Source organism: Odontesthes bonariensis, chromosome 15 (genome assembly GCF_027942865.1).
Source record: "Odontesthes bonariensis isolate fOdoBon6 chromosome 15, fOdoBon6.hap1, whole genome shotgun sequence".
Taxonomy (NCBI): domain Eukaryota; kingdom Metazoa; phylum Chordata; class Actinopteri; order Atheriniformes; family Atherinopsidae; genus Odontesthes; species Odontesthes bonariensis.
This window is the reverse complement of record NC_134520.1, coordinates 25,564,087-25,587,950: the sequence shown is the minus strand read 5'-3', so window position 1 is coordinate 25,587,950 and position 23,864 is coordinate 25,564,087. Positions and strand designations below refer to the sequence as shown.

The following is a 23,864-nucleotide window of genomic DNA, read 5'->3' as shown; positions in this document are numbered from 1 at the left end:
GCGTGTGTGGTATGTGCAAATGTGCATGTAGTGGGTGTTTGTGTGAGTTTTCTGCACAGGTGTTTGTGCCTTATGCCTTCTGTCTTTACTACGAGAGAGTCAGTGTTGTGTGTGCGTGTGTGGGAGGCCTGGTGTTAGCTGTTGCCTGCATTGTCCTGCTTGCCCTCTCTTTCTCTTCCCAGTGCCACCTACCTGTTTGTGGCGCACTTGCCGTGTACCAGGCCTGACACCTGCGTTTGTCAACACAGGGAAAAGCAGAGCGTGGGTAATTGGTGACTTTCTCAGTGCATGGGAGGAGAGACCAAAAGGCCAACACGGCAATAAACTTCACAGGATAAATGTGGGAGAGGTGGCATCGGGCAGAAGGACAACAGCAGTAGAAAAGGAAAATTGGAATAAGTAATGAAGAGCTGGGATAAAAATGAGGCGGGGAGATGTGATGAGAGGACTGAATTTGGAAAGGATGCCTAGTTGAGGGGAAATGAGTGTTTACGGCCGGTGTGAGGAGGTCAAGAGCAGCCGTGTTGATACCAATCCTCCTGTCAAACTGAATTATATCTCCTACAGCAGTAACTATTTTCTTTTACCACAATGCTCTCTGTACAGTAGAACATGTGCAAAATGATTTTTCTATCAAAAAACCCCTGAAAGAACTGGGTTTTTCCAGTCTGAGGAAACGGCTCAGTGTTGATCTGGGCTCTTTTATATGCAAAATATGTGAATGTGATATAGCGTTTTCAGTCGTTAACTGCAGTGTGTCCAGTTGCTCAGGTAAAGAGTAATAATATGGGTGGAAACACTGGCTAAGTCTGCAGGGCACAGACTTGCAGCGATTGCAGAGCTCCCCGGTGGCTCCAGCTTTTAAGGAAACCGTGCTGCTTCAGAGTTTTCTGTTGCTGCTCAGACAAGGCGTGAGATGAGTTGAATCTGAATATGATGTTGTATGAATACAGAGGTTCAGGAGACATGAGCGGGAAGAAAAGTTGATAACTTAGATTAATAACCTAAGTTAATTAACTATATCTTCCTATGAACTAACTATTCTCCCTTTAGTTTCCTTGTAGAAAAAGCATTTTTATTAGTTTTATCCATCTTACACAGATTTCAAGAAACATTCGTGTATTTGTGTGTTCCGACGTCAAAATGTGCACAATTAGACCAACTTTACTTTTGTGTAATTTACTGCTTTATTTGTGTATGTATGCTAATAATAAATATATATATATATAGTATGTAGTGCATTGTCTATATATTTAGCATGAATTATGGAATATGGATCTATGAAATAAGGAATATGGTAGCAAAGTTTCAGTACCGACGATTAGCTTTTCACTTGGTTTTGCCTTCTTCTCAAACTTTGACCTTCTCCCTTCCATCTCTTTATCTCTCCCTGTCTGTCTCTTTTCCCTCTGTCCTTCTTTAGTCTTACTGAATGGGTCTGGAAAAACCAGTGTTCGTGTGGGCACTTTCTGTCGAAGCCACAGCACACTAAAAAGCTCTCAGGGCAGAACCAAAGACCTTGACTGCTTTTTGAAGCAGGCTGTCGCTGTATAATCGGTTAGCTTCTCAGAGGAGGGGGCAACACACACACACACACTGTGTAAGAGGCAGGCAGCCCCTCATTACCGGGCAGAGCCCTGGTCCCTGAGGACTGGACCCAGCACCTAATCCTGTATTTGTTCTTGGGGACTGTATCTGTGATTCTCCATTGAATGGAATATTAAGCACCCAGGTCTTTTGTGGAGCGTGTAAGCCATTTGGCTCCACTCATCTATTATTTATCAGCCTGGCAAATATTTTATCAGCCTTAGCCTCTCATGACCCACTCTCATGTGAAGCCCCCCCTTTAAATGAAGAAGAAGAAGAAGAAAAAAAAGAGGTGTAGGCTTTTTTTCATGTATCCAATTTTTAATTTTTGCCTCATTTGTCCAAAAACCTGGACAAGGACAGAGGGATTAGTATTAATCTGAATTAGAGAAGCAAATATGTGAACTATTCCTGTGGAGTTCCCTCCAAGTTACCTTATCTAAGACACACTGCTACTTCCATTGCTTTGGAGATAACAAATAAAAGAAAACTAAAATCTAGATTCACCTTATAAATCATGATCTTCGTTTCGGACTCCCTTCTCAGTCAGCTCCCCCAAGCCCAGCCACCCAGCCTGGGAAGAGAGGCAGAGAGACTCCCGTTTTCACTTTCAACCTGAGAGTAAATCATGCCGGTTGGGGGGCTCACCTTGAGGCCTGGTGGAGATAATTGGAGTTGGTTAGCAGGGTGTTCTGTGCCATTACCTCCTGGTACCGGCGAATGGCTGGGGCTTGTCTCACACTCCCAGAGGAGGGATACACTAGCCTGTTGGCTCTTCACTCTGTGTGTGTGTGTGTGTGTGTGTGTGTGCATTCGTGCATGTATGTGTATGTAGATCTGCGGATGGGTGACCTCTCTTCATCACAATTTAATGGCCCCTTACCATCATCGCTTCAGAGAAGGAAGAAGTGTGATAGTTTCGATAGTAGCTTTTCCACCAAGTGCTTCACTATCTCTCATTAATATTCATAGCATTGATTTATTTTCAGAATTAACAAAAAAAACAAACTGTTTGCCGGGGAATTAATCCTGACAGGAGCGTGGCATTGTTGTTTTATTTGAAGACAGCAGGAAGCAGAAATATGCATATGCAGATACACAGAGCAAGACACCAATTAAATGTTGATTAAGTCCTAAGTATTGTGGGACTGCGTGTATGAGAGACAATAAGAGAGAAAAAAAAAGAACATTGCTTTTTATATACTGGCCAATATGAAAAATGAATGCAGTTAGACAAACATGCAAGGAGGGAGGTACGCGGACAAATAAACACATGCATGCTTTTTGTTGTGAGCTTTCAGATTTCCAAGCTTGATCTGAGGGTAGAATTCAGAGGGGTGGGGACTTTCTTTCTCCTCCTCTCGCAGCGGTTGTTTTCAGCCACCAATCTCACCCGCTTTTGGCCGGTCAATTGTGACACTGTGTGTGTCGGTGAGCAGGGGGTCTCCTGGTAGTTGTGTGTGTGTGTGTGATAGTGTGTGTCCGCTTCACACATTTACTGTGAAGCTGCAGCAGTATAACAGCGGCTGCTGCTCCGGGGTCCCGGCGGTATTGGCCTAGCCTGCAGTCTCTCTTGGCTAACTCATGTTTCATTCTTTGGCAATTTGCCCTAATGAAGTCCCGCAGGAGCCCCTCAGACCTCTGTTCTCTTTCCATATTTAATCATGTTATTTTAATCTGGGGGATGAGCTAACGCCTCTGTCTCCTGCTGCGTCTGTGAATCTGTCTGTGTGTGTGCTGCAGGTCATTACTATAGCTGGCTTTTCATGAGATTGGATGTCAAGAGGGGGATGCTGGCATTAAGACAATGGTAGACAATGACTTTAATTCTGTCTGCAACATTGGTTTGACAATGTTACAAGGGCCTTTGAAAAGCAATGTCATCTTCACGTGATTCCTTCTCATCATTTGTTTAAAAAAAGAGGCTAATTATTCCAAATTTTCCCTTTAATTTTTCAGTCATCGTGGTTGGGCAAATTTTGATTTTTAAGGCTACTGGCAGCACGGCTCTGGCCTTGTTTTGTTGCTTTTTGTGCAGGTCAAAGCATAATCCCCACTTACTGACACTGATTTAAAAAGCGTGCGATTATAACACTTTGCGTTTGACTCAATTTTTGTTAATGTTTTAGATGGTTTTATAATAGAATATCATATGTAACAGAAGCTACAGTTTAGCTGTGATGACGCATGACAAATAAATCAATACAGAGAACAACAGCAGATGCATGTTCAGCGTGTGTAAAGCAAGTGTTGCTTTTCTTTTGGTCAGGCTTTTTAATAGTTTTCTTTTCACATCAATCTCTCTGTTGTGTCTCTGTCATGAGGGTCAAGACAGGCTTTTATCAACTGGCTGATCTTCTGCTTTCAGTCTGTGGGAGAACAGGTCATAAATTAGTCTATGGAAGCTAACAGGTCATATGTTCATGACAACCCACTTGACATGTAAATGCAAAAGGTTTTTCTTCCCAAGGCTTTTGTTTTAAAGTAAGGAAGATTATAACTGCATGTTTGCCAATGAAACCTGAATTAAATCAAACCAACAGGACATATATTTGTTAGCACAAAGCTGAGCTCAATTTGTTCGGGCTTATTTTAATTTAAGACAGGACACTGTTTGGAGTTGTTGATTGCTGTGTCTTTATATAGTCTTTTATAATGTAGAAAAAAATACATTTACAGAGGCGAAAAGGAGGGAGAGCAGGATAATTTGGCTAAAATATATAATTTTTTCAAACTTTTCTAGTCGTTTCCTTGAGATGGTTTTTGATGGTGAAATCAAACCAACTTTGAGCATGGAAGAGTGTTTTTTTTTTTTTTTTAATATTGATGGTTATTTATTTCTAAGTTTGTCCTCTCTTCTTTTTCTCTGTCCGTGCAGTTAACTGCATGTGTCCATGGTGCAGCAGCTTTGCTCTTTCCTATGTACTGGCAGCACATCTTCATCCCTGTGCTGCCCCCGCATCTTCTGGACTACTGCTGGTAAGGATGACCACCTCTGAAGGACACACGTGCCAACACAATCATTATCGTCACAGTGAACTTTTTCTCCTCTGCCCCTGTGTCTTATTTTACACACAAATGGCTTCCACATAGACATGTAAACACTTGTATGCCAGTTATGCCTCAAGCTCAGCCACAAAAACCTCGGAATAAAAGTACAGTGGCACATTTTCACATTTTCACACTTTCTCCCGCTCCTTCTTCCTGTTCTTGTGCGCTCTTCTTTGGTGCACCTTCTGTTCTGTGGCTCCTCAACATAATGAATGGTCCGGATCACCTTGCTCTATATTTCATGCCGGTGCTAGCACCACGCTCTCATCATCTCAGCTCTCTCAGGGGTTCATTACCACTCATCCAACAAAAATCCAACAAATCTAAACGGACGTGATTGAAACTGAATGGAGAGAAGGAGTAACGGCTCATCTACAAATCTACATGCGTTCTGGTCAACTTCAGATCCGTGTGTGTTTAATGTGCTTGCAGGGATGTCAGCTTATGAGAAAGGAACCGTTTTCTTGTTGAATCAGAAAGCTCCTACAGTACAGTGCTTTACCATGAGGGGCACATCAGCTTAAAAAAACTGTCTATCACTGACAGTGAAATGTGATTTTCAACACTCTGTGAAGACTCATCATTATCTTATTGAATAACAGGGGTGTCCTCCGTGCACGATTAGATAACTAGATTATATTAGAAGCTCCACATGTTTTTCTGTGCATATACAGTATGTGAGTTTCAGAAAGTCAGTACTGTACATTCATAAAGCAGTACAGCAGCTACAGTGCAGGCTCACAGGCCTGCTGTTTGTTTTTCTGCTGCTGTAAGCTGATTACAAGCCTGTAGCTTCTGCATTACCTCGGCCAGAAATACACCAACCCAAAACTATCCAATTTTTACTACCTCTGTAAACCTAAACATACAAAGTGGTCTCTATTATTTTCACCATTTTTGATTAGTTTATCATTTTTGCTGGTTGGAAAATACAGCGATGCAACATTCCTGTGCCGCTAACTTATGAAATAAAAATAAATATCACATAAAATGAAACTCTGCTAAACATTTCTTTTACATAAATGTCAGTCTTGATACTTGACACTTGGCCAATATATGAAAAAGGATTTATTGTGGTTATTACGCAATCTGCTTATTGTGAAATGAATAGTGTTATTGTTATGTAGTTTCAGTGTCAGCATTCTCCGTAATTGTAGCTGTGTGTTAATAGCGCCTACTGCTCCACTGTCTTTGAGGTTTCTAAATTCACCCACTGATTTTAATCACATTCTATTTAAGCTCATTTTATGCCACACATCAACATAACTACTCTGTAGAAGCAGAAAAATTAAAAACATAGCTGTTCTTTAAACCTAATTTTAAAAATAACTATGTTGGCCGGAGGGGTTTTTGGTGTGGAAAAAAGAAAAAACTTGTTTTACATCCACAGCTGATATGTAATACATGCATTGGATCATTTTTGCAGTGCATCTAATGCACATCTGTTGCTTTACTGTAGTTTGTATATAATTTCCAAGTCTTCAATAAACAAAATTCTTAGCCTTTGACATACTTTTGTTTTTGAAAGATCTAGTAGTGATAAGTATGAACCTGTTTGTTGTACTTTTTCCATTCACAGTGCCCCCATGCCATACTTTGTGGGAGTTCATCTTAGTCTGCTCGAGGTACGTTGATAAATCTGTTGGTGCATATATATGTTTCTGTTTCTGTAGACTGATGGACATGAGTGCAAACACTGCATTTGAAGAATTACTGTTGTTTGTCCTAATGCACTATGCAGATGCGCTATTTATCATGAATTTCAGAGTCTTTTTTCCATGTAATGTTGAAACAGAGGAAGCTGTGTGATGCTTTATATTAGCAGTTCATTTCTATATAAATGGCCAGTTAATGCAATATTTGCTTTTAGTGAACTTGTTGCGTTGATTTAGGGAAAAAAAGGTGAAATGTCAGTATTTTTCACTCTTGTACACCTTCAAAACTGAGCCCCCCCCCCCCCCCCCCCCGTAACTCCCTTTATTGTTTGTGCACATTCTGAACCAGAAGTACAAAAGACAGAGAGAAAAAGCCAGAAAAAGCATCTGCAAACAAAGAGCTTTTCTACTTCATTGTTAAGCCTTGTGTTGGTTGGGGGGCAGGCCACCGTCAGTATTGCTGTTGTGTGTGTGAATGCATGACGCAAGAACGCACACATTTGCACCTGTGTGTAAGTGTTAGTATGTAAGTGTCTGTGTGTGTAATTGTGCAAGCCCATATAATGTAATGCACATGTGTGTTTGTGTGCATGTGTGTGTGTGATACTTGTCTGACAGTTGCGGCAGTGGCAGTATTTATCACACTCTGCATCCGTGACAGACCTTCTTTCCGCCGCTACATAATTAGTCCAGATCAGCATGTGAGCCTCCGCTGCACAGGCTGTCACAAAAGTGACAAACTAGAAATTCACACACTGCGCTGCCTCCGCCTCCCCCCACACACACACACCTGCCTGCATCCTCCTGCACCGCGCTAAAATAATTGTTGAATTTGTTGCCATCAGGATGCGCACAGCGCAGCATCACTGTGTTGTTGTTGATGCATGAGGTTTTGGTTCTGTGGAAAATGTTTGCACAGTCCAAATGTTCCCTCTCAGTGCCATTCTTCATTTTCAGAGCATGTGTCTGTGTGTGTTACAGTAAAGATGTTCTAATGTTTTTGTTTTTTGTTTGTTTTTTTCTACATACAATTTTTCATCCTTAATCATAAAGGGCTGTGAAAACCGTGTGCTTGTAAATGTGACTGCTGTATTGTCTCGTTCCTGGGTCTTCAGGACAGAGACGACTTGGTCTACTGGGAAAACACACCTGTGCCAGCTGTGGAGTTATATCTTAACTTGATATCATGACTGAATAACTAAATGATTTATTTCCTTGCTCTTTATTGTATAAAATCTGTAAATTACACAAGAATAGAATCTAGTATAATAGTAATTGCTCATTGTGCTTATGAAAACCTGTGTGTGCATTTTAAAATGCATATATGCAATAATAGATATTTATTGATACTTTTTTTCTGTTATAGCAGAAAACTTTAATTGCATCTGTTTTATCTGTGTTTGTTGTACTTTTAATTGTTTTGATTTTCCCTTTGTGTACCGCTGCTGTAGATGAAACTGTGCCTTTCTTTTTGTAGAGAGTACGAAGTCGATCACTGGAGGATGTTGTCATTCTGAATGTGGACACAAACACCCTGGAGAGTCCCTTTGATGACCTGCACAACCTGCCCAGTGACGTGGTGAGACGCACACCCATAAATACACACACAGTTCTTCCCAGTGAGTCTCACTTGCATAAGAACATACACTCTTGTCTTCCAGTGTAATGTCACACTCGTATTTCGGCCCATGTGCGCACACACTGACATAGAAACGCATACACATCCAGAAACTTGTCAAAGTATAGTTCTGTCCCCTCCCCACATCATTAATGACTGCAGCTCTGGCTCCTCAGATTGGGGCTGTCTAAAGTAAACTCCCGTCGCGTCGTATGACGCTTAAAGGCAAACAGCATTCCCCGACCATCAGAGGCTTGTGGGAAAATGTGAAACTCCCTTCCCTTCATCTCCATCCATTCTAATCATTATTTCACAAAGTCTTGCATTTCTGCCTGCCCACTGGCACGTTTCTGAGAGCGAGAGATAGGAGGAGGGAACAAGGCAGAGAAAAGAAAAGAAAAGGCAGGGATGGGTGATTTTGTGGGGGGAGATAGTGGGAAGAAAGGGGCCAATTACCAGTGTGGGCAGTGAAGCCACCTGCCAGCGCATCGTCTCTTTAATTAATGGAGCACTGATGCTGGTCAGTGCTACTGGAAGCATCACCATGGTGTCAGGGTCACTCACACATTTACCCACATTCACACAAACACCTCCACAGCCATAAAGAACAACATACATGCTTGTCTGCTCTGTCTTTGTCAAAGCAGGAATCTTTTTGTTTGTATAGTTAGTCTTCACAGTGTGTTTTGAAGCTCCTCTGTGAGGCACTGAGATCTCAGCTGAAGCTGTGGACGCGCTATTACTCACGCTGCTAACAGTATATACTCAGGTTCCACTGCCTACCGGATTCCTGCCCCACCAGCAGTACATGTTTCAATCCACTGCCCAGCAGACCCCAGACCTGCTCACGCTCCCACCCTTCTCTGATTTAGCAGGGCTCTGCATACATTGACTGCTTGCTTGTATGAATTCCTCTTTGCTATGTGCGATCTTCTCTACATTCTGTTACATTTCCTGCCGACGTTCGGTCCTACCTGCCTATCTTATGAAGGCTCAGGTTTCACGGCACCTGTCTGCCTTCGTGTCTCTCTCTGTCTCCGCATACTTCCTGCCAGCTCGGACGTTTCGTGCACCCGCTGTTTGCCTCTCATGCTTCTTTGCCTGTGTGCCTGTCTGGCTGCAGTACCTTCTTCTTGCTTCCTGCCTGCTTGCTTTTCTGCACCTAGGGACTAAAGCCCTAAATTAAATAGCAAACTGAGTTTGTCATAAAAAGAGTCAGGGCTTTTGAAAAGCGACAGAAGCAGAGAGAAAAGCTTTTGTCTTTGCTGTGTGATAAATTAAGTGGCAGGCTCGGTGCCTTTTTTGCTTTGATCCCCCACTCACCAATTTTTCCTGACTAATGACAGAACGTAGCCCACGTATCATGTCAAATTACACCACCTGAAATGGAAACTTCCCTGGCATAAATATATTTATCAGAACAAATTGTTGTTGTTGTTTTTATTCCCTTTCAGATTATTTTTTTTTCCAGCTCCTGTCTCCTCTTATCTTTTCACTAAGGCTAGTAGATTAATAACAAAGCAAGCAGGTACTAATTGAGTGGAATTCCAGGTCTCTTGTTAGTTTGCTTGTTAGTGATGAGGACATGCCACATGGCATTTGATGTTGGTGTTTACACACAAGGAAATGTTTGAGGCGGTGTGTAGTTTGTTGAACTGGGGCCTGAAATCCTGATTAATGCTGAGCGATTCTCTGCCTGTGCTGAGCTGCCACATGTTGTTTCTGAGCTATTAAAATCACTATTCGTTTGTCTCTAATTCTCACTGTAACACAGGCTACTTAACACTCCAGCTTTATTCAGAGTGAAACCCGAGCCCCGAGACCTATGAAGTAATGATTATCCTCACTTTAAAAAGCCCAGCTTCACTTTGTAGGAGAATATAAAACATAAAATGGATTAAAAGGTAAAGGCCACAAGCAGTTTTTTATGTGTGTTTCGAGTCCGTCTATGACAGAAAACAAAGCTCTCTGATGTTCATTTAAACAAACCTTTCGATATCCATCCAATTATGGCAATGCAGGGTGTGAGCACATGTGGACTTCGTTATTAGGCTTGGCTGACCAGTGGTCGTGCTTTTAGCAGGGTCAGAGTTCACAGTTGTCCTGAATTAGCCACCCTCTTTCAGACAGGACCCCTACTCCAGCCCCTTAGAGCCCGCCCCTTAACGGTCTTTTCCCACAATTTCACACATAATATTTCAGATTTATTGACTATTACAAATACTTACCAAGCCAGTAGCAGTTCCGTTTAGCAAAAGAGGGAAAGATCTAAATAAGGATGTAATTGGTAACTGGTTAAAAAGGATGCCACGGTCTTTTTGCATGTAGCTCGTTACGATTTCTTTATTTTGTGGAAATGTCACATGAATCAAAGGTCCCACATTAATTATGTCTCGCTATGAATGCGTTTCTATTAAATCTACCGAGTAGATTTTTCACATTTAAAATAAATTAACGACATTCAAGTCTTCCGATTAATCTTTAGATGAAAGTTTTTGGATTCTTCTCATAGTTTTTATTCATAACTCGCACAATATTAATTAAAGGTCATTTTAAGCAGATCCTTTTTATTTAGCATAGTTTCTATTTTTTGTATGAACAGCAGCGTCGATTAAGGAACTTTTTTTGTTGCTTTACTGGTGTTCTTTTCCATTGTTATTTTAATAAATTATCAGAAAACTGAAGTCTTCTTAAAATTTTGCAGGATTTTGTATCCCTGCAGATTGCTAAATTTAAACTAAAAGTTTGATCCATTTTCTAGATTAATGGTAATCTCACAGAGACAATGCTTGCGTCAATAAAACCAATGTGTTGACAAGCACACTGAGAAGAAATATTCACCAAAAAAAATAGCTGTTTTCCCCAGGAACATCAAAGTATTTTTGTTTGTTCCTGTAAGATTTCACATTTCTTCTTCCAAACAGAGATTGTGGTGATAAAGTTATAATTGACTTTTGGTTGGGGAAGTTGTTTACCTCTCACTAGTCATTAAAAGTATCCAAGAATAGCAAATTAGGAGTCTGTTAATTCTGAAAACAAACAACATGTGTCTGAATCTGATTTTTATGTGATCCTGGCAATTGATCTCAAACCAATGACGGATTTTTTTTTTCATGCATTATTCTTTCTGTGCCACATATTCAAGGTGAGGTGCTACAATACAGCTTACATCTTTATTTTCAGATGCTCTCTCTCACATCACAGCCTAATTCCTTCTATTCTCCTCCTCTCTGCCTCTCGCCTCTTTGCTGACACCGTGTACCCATACACTCCAAGCCCTCATACATTTGATCATTTGTATTCCCAATCAAGGGGGGAATTTACAGCGTACACTCCTACTTCCTGTATTTCATGCCTGCATTTGGAGGTTTACAAATGAATGAGGGGGTTGAGGTTGTGTCTGCGCGCCTCTCCTGAGATCACCTGGCAAACTTAATCAAACATCGCTGCTTTAATTTGGTGTTCACTTTCCAGAGAACAACATCTACATCATCATCCAACAACAGAGTACAGCAGGCAACACTTGAACACTGTTGCACAGACACACCTACACGTTGTCGGCCAGGAATGTTCATCGCAGCATTCAGATTTACTTCAGGAGAAAACTTTTTTGCTACTTACAGATTTCATGGTTTGTCCACCAGATCCCCTTGTTTTCAATTAAGATGAAGGGTCTTTTTTACTCGTGTCTTAACAGCATAACGGAGCCACCTACTGTAAAGCCGCTCGCATGCTCCACTAACTACACCGTAGCTCACTGCTGGGAGTGTAGTTGCTCCACCTCAGTTACATACTGTACCAGAAACGGGCTACAATGTATAATAGCAGAGTCCGTGCAAAGATTCTGGTTTTGTTCTTGTTGTCGAGTCTGTATTTTACCAACACCAAATGTCAGAATCTGCTCACTTTCAACATTATTTTACGGGTTGTGATTGTTTTAAATGGTGCTGAACTGTGCGAGCGCTCTCACTGCGGTGTTTGCAGCCCTTCATTTACTCATGTGGAGTTTAAAAGCTGCACTTCATTTTCACATAGTCGTTCTGCCGGCGGTTCACTCTGGATTAGAAGTCAAAAAGGGAGAGCAGCAACACCCACTGCGATAGTTATTGAAGCGAAAGATGACATTTAGCTATAGTTAATTATGTATGCAAAACTCAGCCGCTCAGCTGCTATAAGAGGTCAGCTTGACAAAGTAACCCCACACCGGGGAGAATCTCAGCCCTATTAAAACACACACACACACACGTGCACTTTTTCTACCCTTTTCCCACTCCATTTCATTTTACCTGCAGTGCGTGTATTTGACAACACTTCAACAGTTATATTTTTTTTGTGACTAATAATTTATCTCTTTGTTGTTTTTTCTTATTTTTTTACACATATTGTTCCGCTCCTCTTGCCACTTTTAATATTCAGTGAAATCATTTTTTGCTCTCATCCCTCAGACCATTATTTAATTGACTCCACCCCATCATCTTAAGTAATAATCCCTATTATTGTGCAGTTTTACAGTTTAAAAAAGGAAAAAAAAAAAGGTTAATTGAAAAAATTAAAAGGATGGTATCTAAGATTTATTTTTAGTGGAATGAATGAATTTCATAATTCTCAGTCCCATCCTTTTTGTGTGCTTTCCCTTCCAAGTGTTAGGAGCTTTCTGCTTGTCTGTTCTCTGTGTCTTTGTTCAGATTTGTGTGTATGTGTGCGTTGGTGTGTACAGTTCAGACTGCAGCACATCAAAAGAAAGTGGGAGATTTTCATAACTATTTTTTTTTCTTTGTAGTTCTTTAATTGCGTCCCCATGGCTTTCTTTCCCTGGACAGAATCTTAAACAAAACACTCTTTTTGTGAAGAGAGAACTCAACTTTTTATTCATTTCTTCTAAACAACAGACAAGGGTCGGGGTCATTATTTGGGGTTTGCCATGAAATTTTTGTGTAAAATTCTAAATATATATTCAGGGTTTGTGTGTAACTTTTTTCTTTGATTTACTGCTCTTTTCTTTTTGCATTTGCTTTGTAGTGAATGTAAAACTGCCATTCCGACTGTTCTATTTTCTAACATTTACTGGTGATAGTTGAAGTTCATGGTTAATGCAGTGACTAGATTTTACGTTTGTGATCTGACTCTATGATCACCTGCTGGAATTGTTACATTTGTTAATGCACAGGTACAGATGGACTTATTGCAAAGTTCTTGCAGATCCCAATTTAGGTCTTACTGAAGCATTGATTATAATTTTCAGTCTTTCTTTGAAGTATAATAGACTGCATACTTCGACTGAAAATTCAGTTGTATATTCATAAAACTTTTTTTCTGACACTGCACTAGACCCATTCCCCGTTTGACGTGATGAATCGAGCTAGTTGACAGATAGAATCTCTAAAAGAACATGGCTATATATCCAACTCTGTTTAACTCATTAAGACCACAGTTGTGCAGTTAAGCGTACATGTCGCATCAGGTAGTAATGGGATTACATTAAATATTACAGATGCTGCTGGCTTTGCAGACTTTGCTTAAACTTGCTAAGCTTTTAGTCACTTTTTCTTTGCTTCTCTAATTTAAAGCTGCTTTAATTGTCTCTAAGTTTGTCCCAAGTATTCGTTTTTCCCACATATGCATTATAATTTGTAAGCTCCCTCATGGAGACTAATTTCCATGCTGACGACACTTTATTGTGTAAGATTTTAACTAGACTGTGTGCATACCAGTTATGTTCGTAAGCAATCATTCAGCTCCTACACATGAATTTGACAAATATAGAAGTAGATATAACAGAGTTAACAGAGTGAATAGATGCACAACTTAAGATGTGAAACTAGGATCATTTCATGAGTTTTAGATCAACAGTCCTCTTTCTTTATTGATCGTCATCGGGATATATTCGCCATCAAGTGAGGCAAATGAACTTGATTACGTCATGCTGCAGTTTCATCGCTGATTGATATAGAAGGGGGACTTGAATGGTTCTCATCTTCTATATTTAATCTACAAGAGAAGTCTATCTGATCCTGAGTAAATGACCTCTGTTTGAGGGTTTTGTTGGGTGCACTGAATTAGTTTTCCATTTCTATTTCATTTCCAAATCACATATTTTGCTGCTAGGTAGTGACTTGCAGGCTCTGCGTGTGCGCTGTAAATTAAGCAAGGAATGGGGAATAAACACAAAATGGAGGAATTGGTTGGAAAAGAAAGCAGTCTTGGCTGTGTGAACATATCCTGGCCACAGAAAAGTGGATTTTAACCAAAACCAGGTGCTTTGTTGGAAATGCTGTACGTATCACGCTACAGCATGAAGGAACACTGTTATAGTAGTTTGATTAATATTGTAAATCAGCTTTGTATAAATAAGGGACATGTAGGTCTGAATTCCATTCACATCAAAAAAAATCCATCATGATATATTATATCACTGACTGGGCAGAAAACAATTGTATGAATACAGCGGCGTAATGGTGACTCAACCTGCGCATAAATGACCTAATCGTCCCAATTATTTTTTATTTTCTGTTTCACTGCACTCTCCTGCAGAATCCCCTCAATCTTTCTTGAGTTTTCATTCTTTCAAGTCAATCTTGTATTTTCTTTACAATGGATGCAGAAACAATTGTCACGGATCCTTTTTCCAAGATGATGCTGATTAGAATTTCCCCTCAATAGTCTTTGCACAGTAGTGTTTGGATATACCGTCATCATATTAATGGGTGTATGATATGAGCTGGGATCCACGATGAATGTTTGTGTAAATATGAATGTAGCGAGGCCCCGTACGTGTGTCGACATTCACGGCCGCACACACACTTTCACACAGATGCCTGGTGTCACCTACAGTGGTATCATCCCTTACAGTCAGACAGGGATCATCATTGCACCTGCTAATTACCATCTCCAGCTGGAGAGTTAAATGGAGATCTGTTCTATGTCTGACCTTTGACCCCATGCTCTTTATGTGACGCACTTCAAACCCTGTTTGGGGCTGTCTGGGCTGGGCCTTAATGAGGCCCCATGTCTGCCCTCTGTGGGCTGTGCGCCTTGGATGCCCCGCTTTCATCCCGACCATCTTCCCTTGATGTAAATTGAAAAGATCACAGCTATGGGGAGAAGACCTGTACTGAAAAGGCCTCTCTGCATAGATTATGAATATCATAACTCAACAGTTTTTTTTTCTGCCTTTCCCTCAACCACCCACTCCCCTCTTTTCTCCCGCTACCCCATCCCTTTACAATGCTATAGTTCTAATTGGACCCAATGGGGGAGTCTCTGCCTTTGATCTCATCACCGCCACTGTGACTTTACACTAAAAAATGTCACTGCCAAATAGGGTTATCACCTGTAGAGTCTGGCCTTCCTCTGATGCCTGTATGAATCTTGTTAGCTTCACTCAGATTGTAGAAGTTAATTAGTTTGACAGAGCCATTACCGCAGAGGCATACCTGATGATTGCAGCGTAGGCGCCATATTCAAAATCCAATTACTAAATACACATTTAATTTTTTTTTGTCAGGAAGGTGAAGGGCTACACTGTGGAACGACGTTCGTTCTCACGCACTACAACCATAAGTATTGGACTTATTATATGTGAAAATTGAATTAATCTCTACATGTGAATAAAGAATATTTGTCTTCATGCTTCTTTATCCTGCTTGTGAATATACGTGAAACTTTGAACTCATTGCTCTAATGCCCCTTTTTGTAACACTGGGAAGCAAAAACACAAGTGATTGTGTCCCAGCCTCATTAAAAAGCGTTTGCCACTGGAGTGCTCTCACCCGTTCAAAGCTGCTGTACAGAACTCTACTGTGTGCAGAGTAAACTCCGCTATCCCTTCTGCTCCGACAGTCTTTGGGGTATGCCTCCCCCTCTTAGACTGACAATGTGTTCGCTTTGATTCCCCCCCACCCCAAAAAAGACAGTTTAATGATTTGCAAGGGTGAAAAACAAAAAAAATCAGCGAAAATGCCCATAAACATGAAATATTAATTCCAGAAAGGGCTTTACATAAACATAAAAGAATTTAGTACAATGAGTGAATATGGAGATGACACTTGTTAATTTAACCATGATAAACTTTCTGTTTGATGCCTGGGAGCATTTGCGATGGCAGCACAGGGAGGTTGTGGAGAGTGAGAAAGCCCAGGGGAGAGGAATCAACTCTACTCGTTTTGTCTTTGTCCCAGTTTAAAACTGCCACTCTCTCGGTCTTGCTTTGCTTCTTTGCTTCTTTGTCTCTCAGCCTCTCTGTTCCTCCCAGCCTGTCCCCTGTATGGGCTGCTCTCACACTTTGCTTCTCCTCCCTCAAATCTTCCAGTCAGGCTAATTGCAGATTCCTGACTGTGATAGGGGGCCTGACGCTGCAGCTTCACAGCATGATATATCTGGCCACTGATTGAAATAGACCTGGTCAGGATTTTTTTTTTTTTAACTGCAGAAGAAGTCTTTTAAGACTCAACCTGTTTTTTGATGCCATCATCTCTGTCTTTATCTCTCTGATACCAAATGTTGCCTTGAAACTAATAATACTTCTGCTAAATTTGATACATATATATACTGCTTTACAGATGTGGACAAGCCGTGGAGCGTAGGACACACACAGTGTGCAAACACCACAGCATGTTGGATTGTTTTAGGAGGTGATTGAGTAGACTGCTAAGATTAGCAATGCAGTGCTAAACCGAAGAGCCTGACTGCTAACTGATAATATACATGTTTTTTGTTTCTGGCTGTTTCACACATACTTCTGCATCTCACACACCACCTCTGCATGTGCCGTTGGTTTTCTTGTCCCTTATTCATAAGCAGTGTGATGTTGTAAGACGGCAGAACTGTCTTACCTGGAGAATTTTGGTTTAGTCTGCCGTGTTGAGGGCAGGCTTCATTACATCTGCGAGTGATTAAAGAGAGATAAGGCATTGGTTGTCCTTTCTTTCCTACTGTGTGTATATAGACCCAATTGAATATACGGTAAAAAGATTCCTAAATTAAGAGGAGCAGTTCACTGATTTTCAGTTGACTTTTTCTTTTCAAATCCCAGTTTGTGTCCTTACTGCAGCTCGCAGTCCACTGCATTACAGTAATCTCAGCCTCCTGTACAAGCCAATCAAACGTTGTGCTTTTGTGTGAAGCTGCTGGAGCCCACACAGAGAGAGCGACAGTCCCTCACTCCATGACATCACTACTGTAACTCTGCCTCCTCCTCACACTGCCACAACACAGTCAGACCACTGCTGAGCAGGTGAGGAGAGCCTCTTGACATCTTCCTTCCTCAGACTCCCCAGGGCCCGGTGTCCAGGGTGAATCTTTTGTCGTCCTGAAACAAGCCAGGGCCTGCTGCTCCTCCACTCTCGCCTGGAGTCCTGGAGACAGAGCCAGGAGAGGGGGGAAATAATTAAAGACGTTTTATATCAAGAATCTCTTTCTAGAGGGAGTCCGGGAGAGCCAAGAGGGGAGGGGGAAACAGCATGACTGGGTAGGAGAAGGAGAGTAAGACATGGAAGCTGAAATGGGGAAAAAAAGAAGGTGATAGGGGGGGGGGGGCTGAGACAGGAAGAGCAAAGATGCAAGTTTCCATTTTCTCTCTTCGGTCCCCTCCCTCCCATCACCCCCTTGCATTGCTCAATTAGCAAAGCAGCAGGTGCTCCCAGCAGCACAACAGATAAGCTTGCAGCAAAGGCTGAAGCTTTTCTCGTTCTTTTCTTCCCTTTTTTGAGATGACCTGCAAATGTGATACTTCACACCCAGAATGGACTAGCTGCTTCCTCCACCAATCTCAGAGGTGATAATTGAACTTTTACCCCTCCATCTCCCCCCCCCCTTTCTCCATCACTTTCCATCTCTTTCTCTCCCACATTCCCCCTCCATGTTTTCCACCAGGTGTCCTCTCTGAAGAGCAAGCTGAAGAAGCAGTCAACGGCAACAGGAAGCGGTGTGGCGAGGGCCTTCATGAGAGCGCAGGCCGCTCTGTTTGGATCCTACAGAGATGCCCTCAGATATAAGCCCGTAAGGATCTAATGTCATTAATCACCACAGGTCCTCAGACTAGTGCTCTTATATTATGATGAAATGTGATGCCTACACTAGTTTGAAATCAAACCCAGAGTCACCATGATTTTTTAAAACTACTTGTTTTTAAAGGTTTAGTTCACTCAAATGATCGAAAATATTTTTCTGGCCTTCTTTAGTGGTATAAATAGCAAATTGTTGTTTTTTGGGATATCTCTCAAGCATTTTCATCACCAGATCAAAACAGATTCAAGATTCTTGGAAATAATGCCTTCTTGCCAAGAAAATACATCAGTTTTAACACGTAAGTTGTTCATGTATAATTGAAAAATTTTGTGAAATATTCACACATATAGTTCAAGGTAATTTAGAACAATTAACAATAGTGTCCACTGGAAGTGATGCAGTGTAATTGATTAGGGGGGAGCTTCAGCAGTCAAATTGAACCAAATTGGATAGATTTGATTTCTTAATATGAAATCCAGTGATAACATGTGAGAAAAGCAGCAAATATGCAGACTTATGATGATATTTCTTTTTTTTACTCGCCATCAGAGGTTGCACATAAGGCAGTATGTACAGTGGGTGAAATAAGTATTGAACACGTCACCATTTTCCTCAGTAAATATATTTCTAGAGGTGCTATTGACATGAAATTTTCACCAGATGTCGGTAACAACCCAAGTAATCCATACATACAAAGAAACCAAAACAAATAATTTCAGAAATTAAGTTATTTGTAATAAAGTGAAATGACAGGAAAAAAGTATTGAACACGCTTACTGAAATTTATTTAATACTTTGTACAAAAGCCTTTGTTGGCAATGACAGCTTCAAGACACCTCCTGTATGGAGATACTAGTCGCATGCATTGCTCAGGTGTGATTTTGGACTATTCTTCCACACAAACAGTCTTCAAATCTTGGAAGGTTTCGTGGGCCTCTTCTATGAACTCTGATCTTTAGTTCTTTCCATAGATTTTCTATTGGATTCAAGTCAGGTGATTGGCTGGGCCAGCCTAGCAGCTTTATTTTCTTTCTCTGAAACCAATTGAGAGTTTCCTTGGCTGTGTGTTTGGGGTCATTGTCTTGCTGAAATGTCCACCCATGTTTCATCTTCATCATCCTGGTAGATGGCAGCAGGTTTTTTTATCAAGAATGTTTCTGTACATTTTTCCATTTATCCTTCCTTCAATTATTTGAAGTTTGCCAGTACCATATGCTGAAAAACAGCCCCACGCCATGATGTTCCCACCTCCAAACTTCACTGTTGGTATGGTGTTTTTGGGGTGAAGTGCAGTGCCATTTGACCTCCAAACATGATGTGTATTATGGCATCCAAAGAGTTCAATTTTGGTCTCATCTGACCAGACTATATTCTCCCAGTATTTCACAGGCTTGTCTAAATGTTGTGCAGCAAACTTTAAACGAGCTTCAACATGCTTTTTCTTCAGCAATGGAGTCTTGCGTGGTGAGCGTGCATACAGGCCATGGCGGTTGAGTGCATTACTTATAGTTTTCTTTGAAACAATTGTACCTGCTAATTCCAGGTCTTTCTGAAGCGCTCCACAGGTGGTCCTTGGCTCTTGGACAACTCTTCTGATAATTATTTTCACTCCTCTGTCAGAAATCTTGCGAGGAGCACCTGGTCGTGGTCGATTTTTGGTGAAATGATGTTCTTTCCACTTCCGGATTATGGCCCCAACAGTACTCACTGGAACATTCAGAAGTTTAGAAATCCTTCTGTAACCAATGCCATCATTATGTTTTGCAACAATAAGGTTGCAAAGGTCTTGAGAGAACTCTTTACTTTTACCCATCATGAGATGTTTCTTGTGTGATACCAGAGACACATATATACCTTTTTTATCATTTGGTACTGAACCAGCTGATATTAATTTGCACTGACAAGGAGCAGGATTGCTTTCTAATTACTGGGAGATTTCAGCTGGTTTCTTGGCTTTCCATGCCTTTTTGCACCTCCTTTTCTTCACGTGTTCAATACTTTTTCCCTGTGCCATTCCACATTATTACACTTAACTTAATTTCTGGATATCTATGGTTTGATTTCTTGGGTTGTTACCGACATCTGGTGAAAATTTCATGTCAATAGCACCTCTAGAAATATATTTACTGAGAAAATTGGTGACATGTTCAATACTTATTTCACCCGCTGTATTCATATCCTCAGTCAGGAGTAATCACAGACATGAAATTAACATATTTTCTCCTCATAATGTGTAGCACATATTAACAATCTCTTTCGAGGTGCCAAACTTGACTTGTGACTGTTTAGACCGGGTCAGTTTTGAATGGGGGTAAAAGATGTGTTTTCAGTCGGGACACACAGAGCTAAGGTGGGCCTGTCTGAAACAGTGAAATATCAGAGGAGCTGGGAAGAGTAAGGACGTTCCCTTTGAAGATCCCCTTTAGCCATCTTTGGCATCTAACTCTCCTTTACTAAGCCCTCCCCAACATTTCTTTTCTAGATTGTCTCTGCTTAGCAAGTCTAAGTCAGGCAAGAGCAAACTACACCATGTCCTGTTTGTCAAATAGCAAAGCCTTTGTTCCTTTGGCTTTGAGATTAATTGGACTTTGTGGACTCCTGGAGTCAAGATGCTACATTATTGATGCTGTCTCTCTTTTCTCTGCATACAGACAGTATACGAACAAACTGCCTCCCCTCTGACACAAACGCTGAGATGTGGTATGTTTGTGTTTGAGCACAACATGCAGTAATTTCTCAGTTCACTCACGCTCACAGTGGTTTGCATAAAAGCCTTGGACTGAATATACAAGCTAATACATAAACGGCACCTCTGATTTAATGAAGATATTGAGGAGATCCTGTGTTCTAATATTTGTGGAATATCACTTTACTATTCATTTTTCAAAGCTTTAAAAAAAGGTCTTCAGAGATGGAACTGAGCTGCGCTGTGTGGTTCACAGATCCGTATGCCTCAACAGAGGGAGGGGTGTGGATGCATAGTGGGTGTCTTGCTGAGTTGTAAATGAAAGAAAACTGGAAAATGATAATGAGTTGAGAAGTTATCTACTGATTACACGGGGATTTCTTAGGTCATCAGTTTCAGCTCACGCCCCCCCCCCAGTTGCTTCTCACCAGCTCAAAGTATCACACATCTTTGACAAAAGAACTTGAAATAGTGATTCACATTAGTTTCTACCACCACTGAGGAAGCCAACTTGGGTAAGTGGGTGTAGATATTTCTAAGTTGCGTGCTCTGTACTGTTAAGGGGCAGAATTGGCTTAATTTCCAACCAACTAGGCTTCATGCCAGTTCAAATCGTCCAGCAAAACGTGGCAATTCTGTGTGAGGGTTGTCCGGGTGTTATCACATATTTAACAGCGGTAAAGACAATTTTAGACTCCTCCATGTGCATCTTATCTGCAAGAACATACAATTTGTTCCAAGAGCGTGGTGGGTTATTTTAAGATGTAATATGGTTGAGGAAAGTTCACCTAAAACAAAAAAAATAATGCACTACAGGTAAAAATCCCTATTAGAGCAGCAACAAGTCCTCTGTCTGTGGCCTCACAACGGTCCAAGTTAAACTTTAAGGAAAGTTCACCAGAAGTAGAGGAAACCCTTTATGCCTCTTTCATCTGTTCAGTATCTTTTTTTACTCCTCGTGTAAGGCATCTTCATCTGGCGTCGCAGCTAGTTTGATCCCATTTAAAAATGTTTTTCTAGTTTTAGTTTAAAATTCAAAAGAACAACAACACATTGTTCAACAAGATGAGTTACAAGAGGAGTATGTTATGTTTAAATAATGTATAGACAGGAGTATGATCATATTTTAATGTTAAGTGTGGATGAATTACACCATAGAAGTGATTGTAGCATCCTTGGAGGAGTTAACTAGCAGAGCAGCTTAATCACATTGTATCTCTTCAGTGTAAAATGATTCATTCATGACTCTTTAAAACCCAAGATGCCCTTTGAAAAAAGCATTCTAAAGCCTATGCTGTGTTTGAAAACCTGAGGGTTTTCTGTAAGACTTGTCAGTGTTTAGTAGAGCCCTTTATTTCTCAGCCTCGGAAGCATGAAGTGAAAATCATTTTGAGTTATCAAGTTTTACCTTTTGTTGTGAATTACAACCCTCCTTCTGAGATCATGTACAACTCATGTAAAACACATTAAACCAATATTATTACACTCCTTTCACCTTTGAACTTTGGGAGGATCCCTCAGCAGTAGAGGCTGTCATTTAGTGCATGTCTGAGAACCAAAAGATTTTAGCTACTGAGGTTCTTGACAAGTATTATTCTAGTAGCATTTAGTATGTAAGCTGTGGAGGCCAAAGCTGGTAAAACTAAACCACAAATCATACTGCTTTCAACTCAACTTTTATAAGAGAACAGGCCTTTAAAACTTTTAGTGATGTAAGTGGAGCTGTATTCCTGTGATGTAATTTGGGCCACTGGTATCATCCGCCCATCCCTGAAAACGAGGTTAGTCTCCAGTGTTGTGAAGTTGTTTTTATGTGCCACACAGTGCTTGTAGCCTTGAACAGACAAAGCACATTGTTTTACTTCAGAGGAATTTAGAGCATCATTGAAATATGTGAGATTATGTTAATTATGAGAAAATATGAATTGGAAATAACCGGAGGGCAGCGTGTGATTGGCCTGGAGTGGTTCTGTTGTCATCCTTCATGTCTATAGCTCACAGCCCAACAGACATGATGTAAGAAATGGTAATAATGTGATAATATGCTCATCTGGAGAACTGGGAAGTTTACTGGGACACCATCGTTTGGTCCGGGGTAGATCATATGTGTGCTGCCAGAGGAGCGGCTCTAAAGGTTTTATTTTCTCTCAAACTTCTTCCTCTCTAGTTTTCTGTTATTTGTTTTTTTTTCTCACTAATGAAGAAATCAGTTGAAATACTCCTTGGTTAGAAATGGTTTGTTACATTTCATAATAATAATCCACATGATGCGAAGCTCTGAATCATACTGCAAAGAGTCTGCTTAGTTTAGGGCCTCTGCCCTTCTTTCTCTTGCTCATTTCTTGGCTAAGTACACCTGATAATAAATGGATATGTATGGACTGTAAAAGAGGAAGAATGAATTAAAATTAATTGTCTATTTTAATTTGTGTCAATATTGTCTCGGCGGATTTCTCAGGGAGAGCCAATCACCTTCTGTGAAGAGAGCTTTGTGAACCATCGCTCAAGCACCATGAAGAACTTCCTGTCCATGGCTGTCAACCTGCAGCTCTTTAAACAGGTACAAACATCTGTGTCGGTGTGTGTGTGTGTGTGTGTGTGTGTGTGTGTGTGTGTGTGTGTGTGTGTGTGTGTGTGTGTGTGTGTGTTTGTTTGTTTCTGTTCACCTGTACTAACTACTGATATTACATACTGTAAACAATAAAAGATTTTATCTTTGAAAACGTAGGAGTTATATAGACTATGTACATTGTGTCTTTGCGTATTTGTGTAGAAGGCAGAAGTTGTTCATCCTCACATCGTGATCGTCTGCTGTCGTTGTTATGAGTACATGAACTGTTCTGTATGGTAAACCAGAAGCAAGCACAAATGGCTTGCATTGGTGGGTTCAGTCTTTCCCTTCTGTATCAGTTTATTTTAGAAGTTTTATGCTTTTTTTTTTTTTTTTTTTTTTTTAAAAGGACTTTGTATTGTATTTAGATGGACGGTGTCTCTCAGTTCCTCTTATTGTCGGCAAACTGTCAGCTGGTCAGAGTTGGCATTTAGTATCTTGACAGTTAAGTTGTTCAGAGTGAGGAGGAATGTAGAAGAGTGAAGCCTGGGATTATGCACGGTTACTGACCCTTATAGACTGTTTACTGTGGTTATCTCTGAGTGCACATCTTAATGCTTCTCTGTTTGCTCAGTTTTATCCGCAGTACAAACAAAACCATGATAAGTCAGGCCTGTTGAAAGTACACTGACTGTACAAAACCGTGCTGAG

The 23,864-nt window shown here is 40.7% G+C and overlaps 1 protein-coding gene across 2 annotated transcripts in view; it reads left to right on the top strand.

Annotated features, from left to right (window-relative positions):
- Window positions 1-23,864, top strand: part of dennd1b (DENN/MADD domain containing 1B) — a 108,375-nt gene that overhangs the window by 60,576 nt on the left and 23,935 nt on the right. For both annotated transcript variants that reach the window (XM_075485702.1, XM_075485700.1), the window contains 5 exons: window positions 4,466-4,566; window positions 6,218-6,263; window positions 7,771-7,872; window positions 17,782-17,907; window positions 23,061-23,162. In XM_075485702.1, coding sequence (XP_075341817.1) covers window positions 4,466-4,566; window positions 6,218-6,263; window positions 7,771-7,872; window positions 17,782-17,907; window positions 23,061-23,162 — 477 coding nt within the window. The remainder of the gene's footprint in view (window positions 1-4,465; window positions 4,567-6,217; window positions 6,264-7,770; window positions 7,873-17,781; window positions 17,908-23,060; window positions 23,163-23,864) is intronic.